The sequence below is a fragment of the Drosophila serrata genome, unplaced genomic scaffold, assembly GCF_035046125.1.
Source record: "Drosophila serrata isolate PLE 108 unplaced genomic scaffold, ASM3504612v1 contig_273, whole genome shotgun sequence".
Classification (NCBI taxonomy): Eukaryota; Metazoa; Arthropoda; class Insecta; order Diptera; family Drosophilidae; genus Drosophila; species Drosophila serrata.
In genome coordinates, this window is record NW_028257171.1 from 1,426,548 (window position 1) to 1,440,253 (window position 13,706).

At 41.5% G+C, this 13,706-nt stretch overlaps 3 protein-coding genes across 4 annotated transcripts; 2 read left to right on the forward strand and 1 right to left on the reverse strand.

The window, feature by feature from the left end:
* The first annotated feature begins 74 nt into the window (after positions 1-74).
* Positions 75-1,226, forward strand: MED30 (Mediator complex subunit 30). Its single transcript, XM_020952016.2, has one exon. The coding sequence runs from the start codon at positions 208-210 to the stop codon at positions 1,168-1,170; it is 963 nt and encodes a 320-aa protein (XP_020807675.2). The 5' UTR covers positions 75-207; the 3' UTR covers positions 1,171-1,226.
* Positions 1,227-1,547: 321 nt separating this feature from the next.
* Positions 1,548-3,158, forward strand: LOC110183657 (tax1-binding protein 3 homolog). The gene is made up of 3 exons (XM_020951985.2): positions 1,548-1,724; positions 1,875-2,003; positions 2,222-3,158. Exons 1-3 carry the CDS (start codon positions 1,671-1,673, stop codon positions 2,408-2,410), a joined length of 372 nt encoding a protein of 123 aa, XP_020807644.2. The 5' UTR covers positions 1,548-1,670; the 3' UTR covers positions 2,411-3,158.
* Positions 3,159-3,385: 227 nt separating this feature from the next.
* Positions 3,386-6,210, reverse strand: Gale (UDP-galactose 4'-epimerase). 2 transcript variants are annotated; one of them, XM_086834722.1, is made up of 4 exons: positions 5,891-6,210; positions 5,477-5,718; positions 4,162-4,452; positions 3,386-4,106 (listed from the first exon to the last, which is right to left on the reverse strand). In XM_086834722.1, the coding sequence occupies exons 2-4, from the start codon at positions 5,714-5,716 to the stop codon at positions 3,585-3,587; spliced, it is 1,053 nt and encodes a 350-aa protein (XP_086690848.1). In that variant the 5' UTR covers positions 5,717-5,718; positions 5,891-6,210; the 3' UTR covers positions 3,386-3,584. The 2 variants fall into 2 exon arrangements, with proteins under 2 accessions (XP_086690848.1, XP_020807643.1); XM_020951984.2 differs by having other exon boundaries at positions 5,477-5,723.
* Positions 6,211-13,706: the final 7,496 nt, after the last annotated feature.

Genomic DNA, 13,706 nt, shown 5'->3' on the forward strand with positions numbered 1-13,706 from the left:
TACATGAAGATTCTACCGCAAAAGTGAGAATTCGACCCCATGTATCTGTAAACGTTTAAAATAGTTATTTAGACGTGTAACGTGTAAAATATTGTCTGTGTTGAGAAAGGAGAAAACTTTCGATACCGAACTATCGACTATCAGCTGACTCAGTGTTTCAAAACACCGCCAGTCAAATTCGCAAGTTTTGTTTGCTTTCTGAAAGAAATGTGGAAATACGGACAAAACCAAGGAAACCCGGGACCTGCTGGCGCTGGGGGAGCCGGCGGTGGCCCCAACATGATGCCCATGGGCGGCTTTGGCATGCAGCACGGGAACATGCAGCAGATGCACATGTCGCCGCAGCACCAGCAGCAACAGCAACAAATGGGCATGATGGGCGGCGTTCCAGGCGGCATGCAGATGAATCCCCAGGGCGGAGGGCCCGGCGGCCTGATGCCGGGCATGTCGCCGCAGCACCAGATGCAGCAGCAGCAGCAGATGATGCAGCAGCAGATGATGGGACCGCAGCAGGGAGTCGGCGTGGGAGTCGTTGGAATGGGCGGCGGCGTGGGCATGGGAGGCGGCATAGCCTCTCAGCAGCAACAGCAGCCGCAGAACCTTCCGCAGCAGAATATTCCGCAGCAGCAGCAGCAACAACAACAGCAGCAGCAACTCAACCCGGGACCCGGCATTGCATCCGGCGGCTCCGGGGGAAACAACAATATGCTGGCCATCTCCCAGCAGAACCCGCACAAGGAGATAAACATTGTTCAGCTGTCGCGTCTCGGCCAGGAGACCGTCCAGGACATTGCCTCTCGCTTCCAGGAGGTCTTCTCCGCCCTGAAGAACATCCAGCCTACGTCGCACCGGGATAATAACTCGGAGAAAAAGGTTCAGGAGTACTTCCGCACCATCCGGCTGCTTTTCAAGCGAGTCCGCATCATCTACGAGAAGTGCAACGACGCCGGCATGGATTATATGAGCGCGGAGAGCCTGATTCCCTACCGGGACGAGCCGGAACCAAGGATCGAGCCCTCGCAGTGCGATGAGTACCGGAAGGTGCTGCAGGAAAACCACGAGCTTATAGAGACGGTTAAGCTTAAGAACCGGCAGCTGCGCGAGATCATCGACAGGACCCGTATCATCATCTGGGAGATTAACACCATGCTGGCCATGCGCAGGTCGTAGGTTCCATAGACACTAGAAATGTATTATAATTTAAATAAAAACATTGCCAACAAAAGAATTCATTTTATGTTTTATTTTAAATGCAACGGCCCCTCTTTTGGTAAGCCCCTGTCTTTGCTACAGATGATGTTTAAATACTGGTATTTTACAATACTTTTACGCTTGATGCAAAAACATCGATAGTTTGTATAAATATAGGGAATAGTTTTAAATTACTTTTAATATTATAAAAATGTCCAACAGCGTCTACAAAATGTATATACGTAAAAATATTAATTTAATGACCACCTGACGTACAAATATTACGTTCTTTTGAACTTCTCTAAATTAATTATTAAAATCGAAATTCCCCACTTTTTATTCAAGTTTTCAACCCTATTTATAATCGAAGTTAAAAACCTGGTGTGAAGAAGAAGCAGACGCGAAGTTTTTTACTAAAAACAATATCCACGAAACGCACTTTATTTAACAAATCCAAGTAAATTAAAACACCTGCAGACATGGCGAAGATGGCTTTTCAGCACCAGGCCGGCACGGCGATGGAATGCTTGAGCGTAAGTTATGAACGAAGAAATTGAGTTCCACTTTACACGCACACAACAGACTCCAGCACGACCTTTGTGTGTATTGGTGGAATTGGGTCGCTGGAGCAAAAAAAAAACAAACTTTCTTTCTTAAACAAGAGATTTTCCTTGTTTTTATAGATTCCCATCACGCTGCACAAGGAGAAGGACTACGATCAGGAGGGGCGGGAGATCCTCAAGTGCGGCTTTAAAATTGGCGGTGGAATCGATCAGGACTATAAAAAGAGTCCACAGGGTTACACGGATTATGTGAGAAAAGATGCTAGAAATTACACACTGAGAAAAAAACCATTCAGGAAGGGATTTGTTAACTGTATGTAAGGAATTCCCAACCTACATAGTTTATATATTTTCCTCAATTTAAATCAGTGTTCCACTTTTGGAATTTCGCTCTAGAATGGTTTTTTATCTCGGATATTTACGTATATTCTAATATAAAAATATCTGAATTTCCATTACTAAACCAGGGCATCTATGTGACCGAGGTGCACGAGGGCAGTCCTGCCGCACGTGCTGGCCTTCGGATCCATGACAAGATCCTCCAGTGCAATGGCTACGACTTCACCATGGTCACACATAAAAAGGCCGTGAGCTACATACGGAAAAACCCGATACTCAATATGCTAGTGGCCCGCAAGGGCGTTACCTCGACATAAGTGGATTCCCTTGGAGCGGGTCTCCAGCACTACTCTAGCAGTATTTGCAGCGGCATCTAAACTAATCCACTTCAGCGCCTCTCTTGGCAAAGGATCTCCTCCTCGCCCCACTTGCAACCTATCCACATACTTAGATATACCATATATAGCATATATATATATATTCATAACTTATGCATATCGCGCACAGAAACATACATGTAGTAATGCTTCTTGTTGAATTCGATTTGTTTGCCTCATCATCAGTTGTTGAACGAAAATCGCCAAGCTCCACCTCCAGTGCAGAGAGAACAGATTGCCAAATACCGAATATAAACAATTTTGTACTTTTATATATATAAACCATGTGCAGAGACCATTCCAAAAACCAAACAAAGCAAATGAAGAACGCAAAGTTGTTAAGACAAACAAATACAATACATACATTCATAGTACATACTTGTGATAAATGCCGCTTACTGTGCAGATACATTGAAAGGATGCGTTGAAAAGCGCATCAGCTAAGTTTTACAATTGAGTTTTTTAATGTTAAATTGCGTGTTTTGAATAAATGTTTGCGAAATAGGTGTCTTAATTGAAAATGTCTAGTTTTATGAATCATTTAAAGTTGTATTCGCATTTTGGTCATACGCTTTTGTAAAAGAAATAACTGAGCTCATAAAATACTCGTTAAGTAAAAGTACTGAAGAATATGTGTTTGATTAAATAAATTGAATAAACTAATACCATGTTAAGTACATTTAAAAAAGTTGTTTGTTACAAAAGATTAATTTGATTCTATTCCAGAATCTATGAAGTAATAATGCACTCAGTTTAGATTAGTTAGTTTATTACTCAGCTGATATAGTTGCTGATGCCATTTGAAATCACCCTAGTTATGACGCCTTAAGCCACCTTGACTTTGACCTTATTTACGCGATTGCGTTTACTTATGATGCTAGCAGCCGGCGGCTAGAGTAAATTAGCAACAAACACTTACATGACGACAGCGGAAAGCTTTTTTTAATTACAAAGTACTTTGGATTTACATACACACACTAACACACATCGAAAATATATATTGGTTACTAAATGGAATTCGGAAAGAAGAAATATACACACAACAGACGACGCTGGGAGGAACTTGCAGGGAACAGGAACGGAGGCAAGGTCAAAAGGAGCTACACGAAACGAGCTACTTGTTGGCATATCCATTGGGATTTTGGCTCTGCCAGCGCCACGTATCCTCGCACATCTTATCAATGCCTCGGACGGCCTTCCAGCCTAGCTTCTCCTCGGCCAGCTTGGCGTCCGCAAAGCAGGTCGCCACATCACCGGAACGACGATCCACTAACGCATAGGTTACCTTCTTGCCGGAGGCCTTCTCGAAGGCCGTCACCATGTCCAGCACAGAATATCCCACGCCAGTGCCCAGGTTATACGCAAAGAAGCCTGTCTCGGCGATGTTGCGCAGCTTGTCCAGCGCTTTAAGATGGCCCTCGGCCAGGTCCACGATGTGAATGTAGTCGCGCACTCCAGTGCCGTCCTTGGTGGGAAAGTCACTGCCGTAGACGCTAAGGCTGGCACGTCGGCCCACAGCCACCTGGGCAATGTAGGGCATCAGGTTGTTGGGCTCGCCATTGGGGTCCTCGCCAATCCGACCGCTGATGTGGGCGCCCACCGGATTGAAGTAGCGCAGGGAGACCACAGCCCAGCGCTATTATAATTAATTCAATTAATTATTTGCAGAATTATGGTAATCCTTCACTCACCTTGTCAGACTTGCACAGATCCTTGAGAATCTCTTCCGTAAAGTATTTGGTCTTGCCGTAAGGCGATGTGCAATTGCCCGTGGGATGCTCCTCCGTAACGGGCAGGAATTTGGGCTCACCGTACACGGTGGCACTGGAGCTGTACACAAACTTAAAGACATTGTTGTCTGCCATAGCCTCCAGCAGGACATTCGTGCCGGTCATGTTGTTGTGGTAGTATTGCAAGGGAATGCGACAGGACTCGCCGACGGCCTTCAAGGCGGCAAAATGGGCCACCATGTCGATTTTGTGCTGTAAAGGAGATAAAGGAATGTTTATATTAGATTATTTACTAGATTTTAAATACGAGAAATAGATAATTAGTATATTAAAAAGGTAAGTATAGCTATAATATTTGTTTTCCTATTTATTCTCCATAGATTTCTGCTGTTTTATGATGTCATAAATAAATTCACGATAATAGCTTCCGGGTATGATTTAGCAAAGGTTATATACTGCTTTAAAAAATAGTTAAAAATAGAAAAGTTATAGACCGATTAGAAAAAATTCCAGTATGACATGACTTAGGCTAAATTTCTAGAGTAATCAGTTCGTGGAAACACCGTTATCTGTGATTTAATTTTGATTAACAAATTTTTGATTTTAACAAATTCTATATAATTCCATAATTAGCCCTTCATGTGGTTAATATTTAAAGTTTTAATAAGCCACTATATAAAACGCATTGCAAAGTTTAAAAAAATTTAAGTTTTCAATAATAAACTCTGAAGCCGTCAGCACTTTAAAATCATATTCATATTTCATGGCTGATTTGGCAATAAAATAGCTTTGTTATTGCATTCAACCAGTAAATATTAATGTTTAGCATATGGAAAATTGAGGTTTATAGGGAAAACTCCCCTGCCAAAAGCTTATTGCCAATTCTTTATGGCATTAAAGTGCACGGAAAGTTAATAAGACCATGTAAACACTGTTATCCATGTCTAGTTGAAGTTCTTTGGCCTTCCCTGCTCTTCGAGTGCAACGTACGTGCCCGGTCAGCAATTGTGGATGTGGATGTGGATGCCAGCACACCAACCCGATTCTGATTCCGACCTCGCCAAGTGGGGGCTACGCGCCGCCAGGGTCGCTCGCGTGTTTCGTCGGAAGTGCCCACCCTACCACTTGAGCAAACACAAAACGAGAAAAAGCTGATAGCAGCACGCAGTCAGATAAGGCCTGATGATGATTGAATTGTATATCCAGTTGGCTAGCTGGCACTTCACGCACAATCACCAAATTGCTGACGTTGCCTTAATAGGTATCTATTGCTCACCTCCTGGAAGACGGAGCGCACTTGATCCCGGTCCGTGATGTCCACGCGATAGAAGTTAACCTTCTTGCCGGTGATCTCCTGCACCCGATTGAGCGCCTCCGGTAGCTTAGCGCCGCTGCTGTACGCATTGCACAAGTTATCCACACAGATGACGTTGTAGCCTGCGTTGAGCATCTCCAGTACGGTGTGGGAACCAATGTAGCCGGCTCCGCCGGTGACCAAGACGGTGGGTGGGGCCATGTCTGTGCTGAGAGAAAGGGAAAATTAGGCCAATCGAGCGAAATTCTCATTGACGTCACCAAAAAATCGTTCGCTCGTTCTATCCGCAGCCGCCCCGTGTGCGAAATACCTGTCTCGGCGGCTAACGGGGCTTTGCCAACGTGTGTGCGCTGGCTGGATGGCTGGCAAACTCACCTGTTTTACAGGTGATTATCCCAGTTGTAGGTGATTCAGCTTACGGAATGGAGCGCAACGAATAACACACGCAGACTGCTGGCTGCTGCTGCCGCCCTTGAAACTCGGATTCCGATGCCCAAAACAAAAGACGCGTCTTGCAGAGATGAAATGCTGACTTGTTGACTGGCTTCTGCCTCCGCTTTTGGCCCAAAGATCGCTGACCGCCCGAGAGTGGTGTTAACGCTTCTTCTCAACCCGTTTCTTGCACTTGTCCCGCCGCCGCGTTCGGTTCATTCATTTGTTATGTTCTCCGCTGCTTCGCTTCCTACCTCGTTTTGCCGATTTTCGTACGTCTGTTTTGGTGCGCGCTCGCTTCGCCAATGAGCGTCTGCTCTTCGGTTTTAGGCTTATTTAACTTGTTCTCCGCGACTTGTTCCCCTTATCAGCTTTCGGCCTTATCAATGTCATTTGGGCGTACACGTACTTAGCTTCAAGCTGCTTTTGCTTGGGGTGCGTGCGGGGGTAGCGATTTGTGCATCCTTATCGCTTGGGACCTTTGGAAGTCTATTTGTTGCTTATTTACGAAACATTCCGACAGATAATGTCTTTCCGACGAGCACTGATGAGAAATTTCAATAAGTAAACAAAGTTGTGGAGCTGCCACACCGCGCGGTCGGGCAAGGGCTGCCGTATCACCTGAACTACAATCGGCATTCGATTAGAGTGTGGCATATTTTGAAGGCGCATCATAAAACCACACCAAACTGTTTAGGGCATAAAACTGGTTCATATTAGCGATGTCCTACGATTCAACAATGTTTATATTAACTTACCCTTCTTTAGTCTTCTGTGACTGCGTTGAAGTTATTCAATGTATCGCATACATTTATCGATAACTCGTGCCAATCGCCTTGGCGAAAATACCGCCTCTAGTATTTATTGATAAGGCTGCCCGCGCAAAGTTGGGAATGCTGCCACACTACCGGAAAATACTAAGTGGCAGCTGCGCGCCAGGTGTGGCGAATTGTGAATTTCAAATTTAAATGTAAAATTCATGTAAAATACATGTGAGCTATTGTAAATTACACGGCCAACGGATTGATGTTTTTTAAATACTTTATTATTTACTTCAAATCAATTGGGAAACTATATTCTTGATGACAAAGTTTTTGAGATAAGATTTACGATCTCCAGCTTAATAGGTCATCTTTTTGGGGCCGGCAGTTTTGGTCGCTTTTATGTATTTTTGAGAAATCTCCGGCAGGCATGCGTGTGTGACCCAAATTCCTTTCAAATCTGTGGTGATAAGCGGAAGTGCATGTACTAAATACCCGCCGACATGGCTATAGTGTATGTATGCGAGAGATTGGAGAAGAGGAGGGCAAAAGAGACCTAGGCACAACGACTGCGACGTAATTATAGCCTTTATGTTTCATTTACAACTTAATTATGAATGTATTTGCGCAGCAACGGCGAAGCGACGACACTCTCAATGAAATGCGCCCGGTTCTCCGGTCTCAGTACTCGGTTCTGAATGAATGAATGGCGGTTTGAATGAATGTTGGGCAATTGGAATGCATGAATGAATGCGGCGCCGCCAGAGCTTTGGAGCTTTAACCCAGATTTGTCTAATCGATTTATTTACCAGGCACTTTAATATAACTAGTTTTTTTTTCGTTGGTGTAATGGTAGATCGTACAAATATAGTCCATATATTTCATTATACTCTTTTAACTACTAAAATAAATAGAGAATATTTTAAATAATTTTAGATGGGCTTACTTTAACGTTTAATTATTTCAAATGAATTAAACGCTTTACAGCTTTAGCTTAACAGCTTGTTGCCTACTTTTTGGCACCCATTTTAATTAATTTCAAATCAAAAATACAAATTAATTATTTAAATAGCTATTTCTACCTTAAATAAATAAATAAAGCAATCAACATTTCTGAATAGAAGCACTAAGTTACCAAAAAACCGATGAATTACATAGGCAGCCCCCCCTTTAAAGTCCCCATATATAACATAAATACCTCCTACTGGTCGCCAAATCGGATCCGAGACGTATGTTTGTACATATATTCTCCGATTCTCGGGCCAGAGCACGGCACACAGCACACATAATGCCCCACACATACTGACAATTGAGGATCCGGCCGCGCCACAGACGAAATCAAAATACATACATAACCGGAAATGAGTTAGTTGAACTTCCGTCATCGCTCGCCTCTGGATGGCGCTGGCCTGCAATATTTTTTGTATTTTTTTTATGTGAGTGACAATAATTTGCACAGTCACAAAAACAGAAACAGAAACCGAAAGACAGAGCCGGACGGTGAAGACTCGCAACGTCTGCTCTGGAATCGTGTCGTGCCAGTTATGTACACTATATAATATGGTCTGGTAAAATATATGTATATATAATATATATACTCCCGATCCGGCCTGTGTACATATAACATTATGTTATGAAGCGAACCGAACGTTATGGCATCGGCATTATCAGTTTAGCGCGAGAATCGACATTGCCGGAGGAGGAACGGAACGGTGCTGGGGTTAAGGTTTTCGAGGGGGGGCTCTGGGGGCCTGTAAACTACATATATTTCTATATATTTTCATGGATTTGGCTTTGGAACAGTTCTCAGCTCGAAATCCGGATGGAAAAAGATGAGAATTGTGGGTTTTGGAAAGGTTTTTCAAAGTAATGTTTTTAAAAAACGTCCTTTATATTACAAAACATATTGATAAGCTAAACCTATAAGATTTAGTCCACTTTATTTTAAGAAATAATTAAAAATTAAAGGGGATACAACTAAAGATTTTAATACTTTAATTACAAGCTGAAGCAAAAGTTATTTTCTGTTAAAAAATAAAGGTGGTCTGGGCCATTAAACTTATGATAAATCTACTATTAAGATTGATTTCTATATTTAAATATTTTCTTTTATGCCAAGTACTTTATTTTATTCAGGCTTAGCTGTGTTATTTAGTTAATTTTCTTATTCAGTATTAACTGTATTTTTAAGTTTCTTATTTCCCTCTCAATTTTCTACACCAATCTCCAATTTTCCCATATCAAATAGTGTTGTTGAATTGCACACACCCTTGGAACGAATAGATTTCACTTCGTTAGATTTAATGTAAATTTCGGTTATCCATCTTAATAAAAACCAATTTTCCGCATTATTGTTTTCGCCCGATAATCATCACACACACAGCACACACATCACACACTCATCTCTTACTTCTATGTTCTGTGTGAGAAAAGCCCACACCAATTGGACCCGGGTGGTACTGCTGTTTGCTGCTTCAATTTGATTTCGGGGCAAGCCGGGGTGAGTGTGGAAAAATAGTGAAAGTGCTGCACTTTTCACATGGCCCTGATCCGACTCCGCACCGCCGCCGCCTGGGCCACCATAAATGTTTATCACAAATTAACCAATTTACATTTGGTGGCGTTTTCGCCTGGCCTGGCAGAACCCGCATGGCCCGATCGCCTCCGGTTCGTTTGGTACTGAAAGTTTTTCAATTCCTAAATTGAAGATATGGAAAATGAAATTCATAACGCACATGAGAACATACATATATAATTAGCCAATTATCTATAACTTTTCTATGCTCGATCCGAAGACGCTTACATAAATTCCACACACTCGAATGCTTTTTAAAGTACTTCGGTTTTGGGGACAGAGCACTTAAAGAATTTGTTTAAAAATTAAGTTTTCAAAAAGCAGTGTATTATAATTTTAGTCAGAAGTTACAAAAAAGGTGAAGGAATCATTTCCGACCCTATAAACTATATATTTGCTTGATCAGCATCAAAAGGCGAATAGAACTAGCTATGACATTAAATAACAATTTTGTTTTTTATAAAAAATAAACATGAAATATATATAAAAACGATCCCAATTTTTTTGAAGTGTCTAAATTTACAGTAAGATTTTTTTTAGCTTGACTTTTGAGTGCGATTCCCGTTTGCTCGTTTGATTAAGTGGAGTACATGACGCTTTACCAGGCGGATGGCGCTTCTAGCAAAAGTTTCTCACAAACAGGAGACACCAACAACAATAACACCAACAACAACAACAACTTCACCAACAACAACAACAAGGCGGTTGGCCCAAAGTTATACGCAAGTTCTCAACTTTCCAGTTGGCAGTGATCTCATTTCGTTTATTATTATATTTATACATAAACATATATTTATATACATATATTTATATGGCAAAATTACCACAAAAGCTGTTAGGAGAGAGGGGGGGTTTTTTTGGGTTATTTCGGATGAGTATTATGGAGTATTTTTTTTTTTTTGGGTGGGGTGGGTTTCTTAGGGAATCTCTCTTTTTGGCCTAGCAACAGGCAACCGCCAAACGATGAACACGTGTGCCGAAGATAAAGTATAAAATATATAACTACAACGAGTTGAAGTTGGAGTTGGACAGGAGAGAGGAGGAGAGTAGTAGTAGGTCAGAGGAAGGGTAGAGGCACCAAGAAGCAACCACCCTGAACGGAATCGGGTATAGGGATAGGGATCGGGATCGGGATCTAGTTCTTCTGCGCCAGAAGGCACAGAGACAAGGCACCCCTCCATTTTCACACACATTTTACGAGCTATTGATGGCGGTGGCAATGGGCTTATGAATATGAATAGCAGCAGATCGCCCTACTTCCTTATCCGTATAAAAAACAACCTACCTGAATTGCTTACCTGGTCTCCTTTACGCTTACCTCTTAATGGCAACTTAATAAGACTTCTTCGGAGGTTCGGAGCGGGGTTAATGCGACAAAAGCGCATTCATACCATAGAAAATTTAATTAGTTGTCTGTGTTGGCTGGCCCTGCCCAAGGGGCATGTTTATTGTTGCGAAAATAGGAAGAATATACGCGTATATTTCGCAGGAGGGTTAGGACACAAAGGATCAGATACATCTGCATGAAAGGGAGACATACATGATCGAACACGATGCGACAAGAAAACTTCAAGTAGCCTGTGTTGCTGTTGTTGTTTATCTGCAATTTATGCTCGGTGTCCATTGTTTTCCCTTCTAACTTACAGGATTTTCACAGGGTGGTATCCTTTTTTTACAGGGGAAAAGCATTCAGTCATTAACAAGGTAACCTTTCTTTCTAGGACCCTTTTTTAATTGCTCTTATTCAGGTTATAGTTTCGTAATTATTGTACTTAGGCTTGAGTTTGTTTAAATTTTATTGAAGGGAAACAGTAATTATAATAAAAGAAGCATTCATGATTTTAATAAAGGGAAAACGGATTTACATGGATCTAAAAATTAATATAGAAGTTATATTTTAATTTTTAGATTCATCCCACCTCTGTAATGATAAATATTCCATTTCAAAATCCCTTAAAATATTGTTATGCACAGCTTTCTTGATATTATATGTAACCAAACCCTAATATCCATTCCCAACCAAACTCTCAACAATAAAACTATTAAAAGATACTTATTCCTTATATAAACAAGTTGAAGTTGGAAAAAAGTAACCCATCCTAAAGCAATTTCCTCACTGAGTTTCCGGAACAAACCGTAACCAGGATCTGGGGCTGAGAGCAAGCGCATTTCCTTTGCGGTGATATAATCTCCGTGGGAAATTTCCTCGAGGAAAGCGAGTCGAGTTGGCCTGAACTGAAGGCCAGCCCAAATCCAAATACCAAACCCCAGATTTAGCCCAACCCAAACATCACCTGGTGGAGAGTACAATGGAAAGTGCATTAGCTGTGTGCCTCCGGTAATATTTCTCTATTGCAGCAATTGCAGCAGCGGCGGCACTTTTCTCTTGGCCCAAAAGATACAGCTGTATCGGCTAAAGAGTTGTGTGTATCTTCGTTGGAGTGCCAGAGCCAAGCTTTATGGCCCAAACCCTCCCCACCGTCCCCCTTCCGTACGGACGACTTTCCCGGTGGTTAGTGCCACCACCAGCAGCAGCAGCAGCAGCAGCAGCCACATTCCGATGCGTATCCGGGATTGTGAAATGTTTTCATTTCAAGAAATGGAGACACATTTACCGCCGTCTAGCGTCTGCAAGCTGTCTGTATCTGTATCTGTATCTGTATCTGAACATGCACTGTGTATCTGTGAGTGTAGAGTATCTCTGTGTTTGTGCGCTGTGCTTTCGACTGTTTCTCTTTCTCTCGGCCACTCTCCTTCGGATACGTGCCGCATTTTAAACAATATCGGCACAGTTCAAGCCAAGGAATCGGAATGCGATGAGCTAAGCCCCCGCCACAACCACCACTATCACCATTCGCCGCCAGAAGTTTCTCCTGGCCAACTATTTCTGGCTCTTGGCCATTTACAACACTCGATTCGGATTCTATTTATAAGCCATTTTATTGCCCAGATTCAGCAGGCATTCCCCCATTGAGCATTGAGCTGGGCGGCATACATTGGATTTATTAGCGGTATTAAAAATCGCTAACAAACCAGGCATTTTGATATATTGACCGTTATAAATATATCATGGCTAACCGATATTTTATTTCAACATAAAAATGCTCAAGTTAAGTGTATTGGAATATGGATTATTGTAGGTATGGTATAGTAAGATATTTATAAGGTATACTATAAACTTATCGTAAATAAGTTTTAACATGGGTTTACAGAATGTCTTCTTAAGAACTCTAGATCTTTGGGATTAATACAACTTCATGATCAGAATATGTTAAGATTGTTTATTATTTTAGTGGGAATACTATTTATTTTACAATATTTTCTCTTAGTTTAATATAAAGAATAAATGATCAAGGTAGCTGGTATGATTTTTTAACAATTTGATCAAGTTAATTACTAAACAATACCAATAGATATCTTTCATACATTTTCCAAAGAAATATAACTTATTTGTATCAATATTTAATCATTTCAACCAATTTAAAGGCATAACATCTTTTTAAAACCGTTTTTTATAATAATATTTAAAAAGACTTGTAATTGGCCTTTTAAAGAAAACCCCAATATATATATTTTTCTAGACATAAACACACACTCTATAGGCCACAACAACAATATTTGTTCGCTCGTTCATTTAGTTCGTTTGCGTTGTTTTCGTATAATTTTTCAGCTTTGATCTTCTCCATCTTAATGAGGTATAACAAAATAACTGCCCACTAAATTACCATGTAAAGTGGCACATCTTGGGCTAATAAAACGTTTAAATTTAGTTACACAATGCATTCCATGCTGGATTACGAATGTTCTTCCCCGCACTCTCTCTCTCTCTCCATGCGGGGTGTCGTCGCTCCAGTTTGGTTTTTCTAGGAGGAGTAGGAGGAGGAGTAGAATTCTGGGAAATCGGAACTAGGAATTTGGAGTGGGAAATGGGAAATGGGGGGAACAGGGAAACTCACAACTCAGAACTGTGAAACAGCTGCAGCTGCCACGGGGCATTGGGAAAAGAAAGTCACCCCAAATCCAAAAAAAAAAAAAAAAAAAAACCAAAAAGGCCCTCCGATTCCGATTCCAAATCCAAATCCATCCGCACATATACCCCACATATAGTGTATAAATATATTTATATACGTGTGTGTGTATGCTGATTAGCACCTTGGCGCGAGCTGTATGTGCCACATGCTATATGGTATATGCTATATGGTGTATAATGCTATATGGCACAGCTCCAGCTCTATGTGCATGCTCTTGACTTATGTAAGCCGGCGCAATTTGTGTTTGTGTTTGTGTTGGAAAATAATCAATTGGTAAATATGTTTATCACGACTTTCCTTCCACCAACCCGTGCTCCACTTTGGGCCTCCTCCAACCGATCGTTTCATGAATGAAAAAATCGGTATTTGGAGTGGGTTTTGGTGGCGTTTTT

Coding starts and splice junctions, on each gene's coding strand:
- MED30 (XM_020952016.2), top strand. CDS start 208: ATGTGGAAATACGGACAAAACCAAGGAAACCCGGGACCTGCTGGCGCT.
- LOC110183657 (XM_020951985.2), top strand. CDS start 1,671: ATGGCGAAGATGGCTTTTCAGCACCAGGCCGGCACGGCGATGGAATGC. Junction 1,725..1,874: donor CGGCGATGGAATGCTTGAGC/GTAAGTTATGAA, acceptor TTGTTTTTATAG/ATTCCCATCACGCTGCACAA. Junction 2,004..2,221: donor CACAGGGTTACACGGATTAT/GTGAGAAAAGAT, acceptor TTACTAAACCAG/GGCATCTATGTGACCGAGGT.
- Gale (XM_086834722.1), bottom strand. CDS start 5,716: ATGGCCCCACCCACCGTCTTGGTCACCGGCGGAGCCGGCTACATTGGT. Junction 4,453..5,476: donor TGCGCTCCGTCTTCCAGGAG/GTGAGCAATAGA, acceptor TCTCCTTTACAG/CACAAAATCGACATGGTGGC. Junction 4,107..4,161: donor ATCTGTGCAAGTCTGACAAG/GTGAGTGAAGGA, acceptor TAATTATAATAG/CGCTGGGCTGTGGTCTCCCT.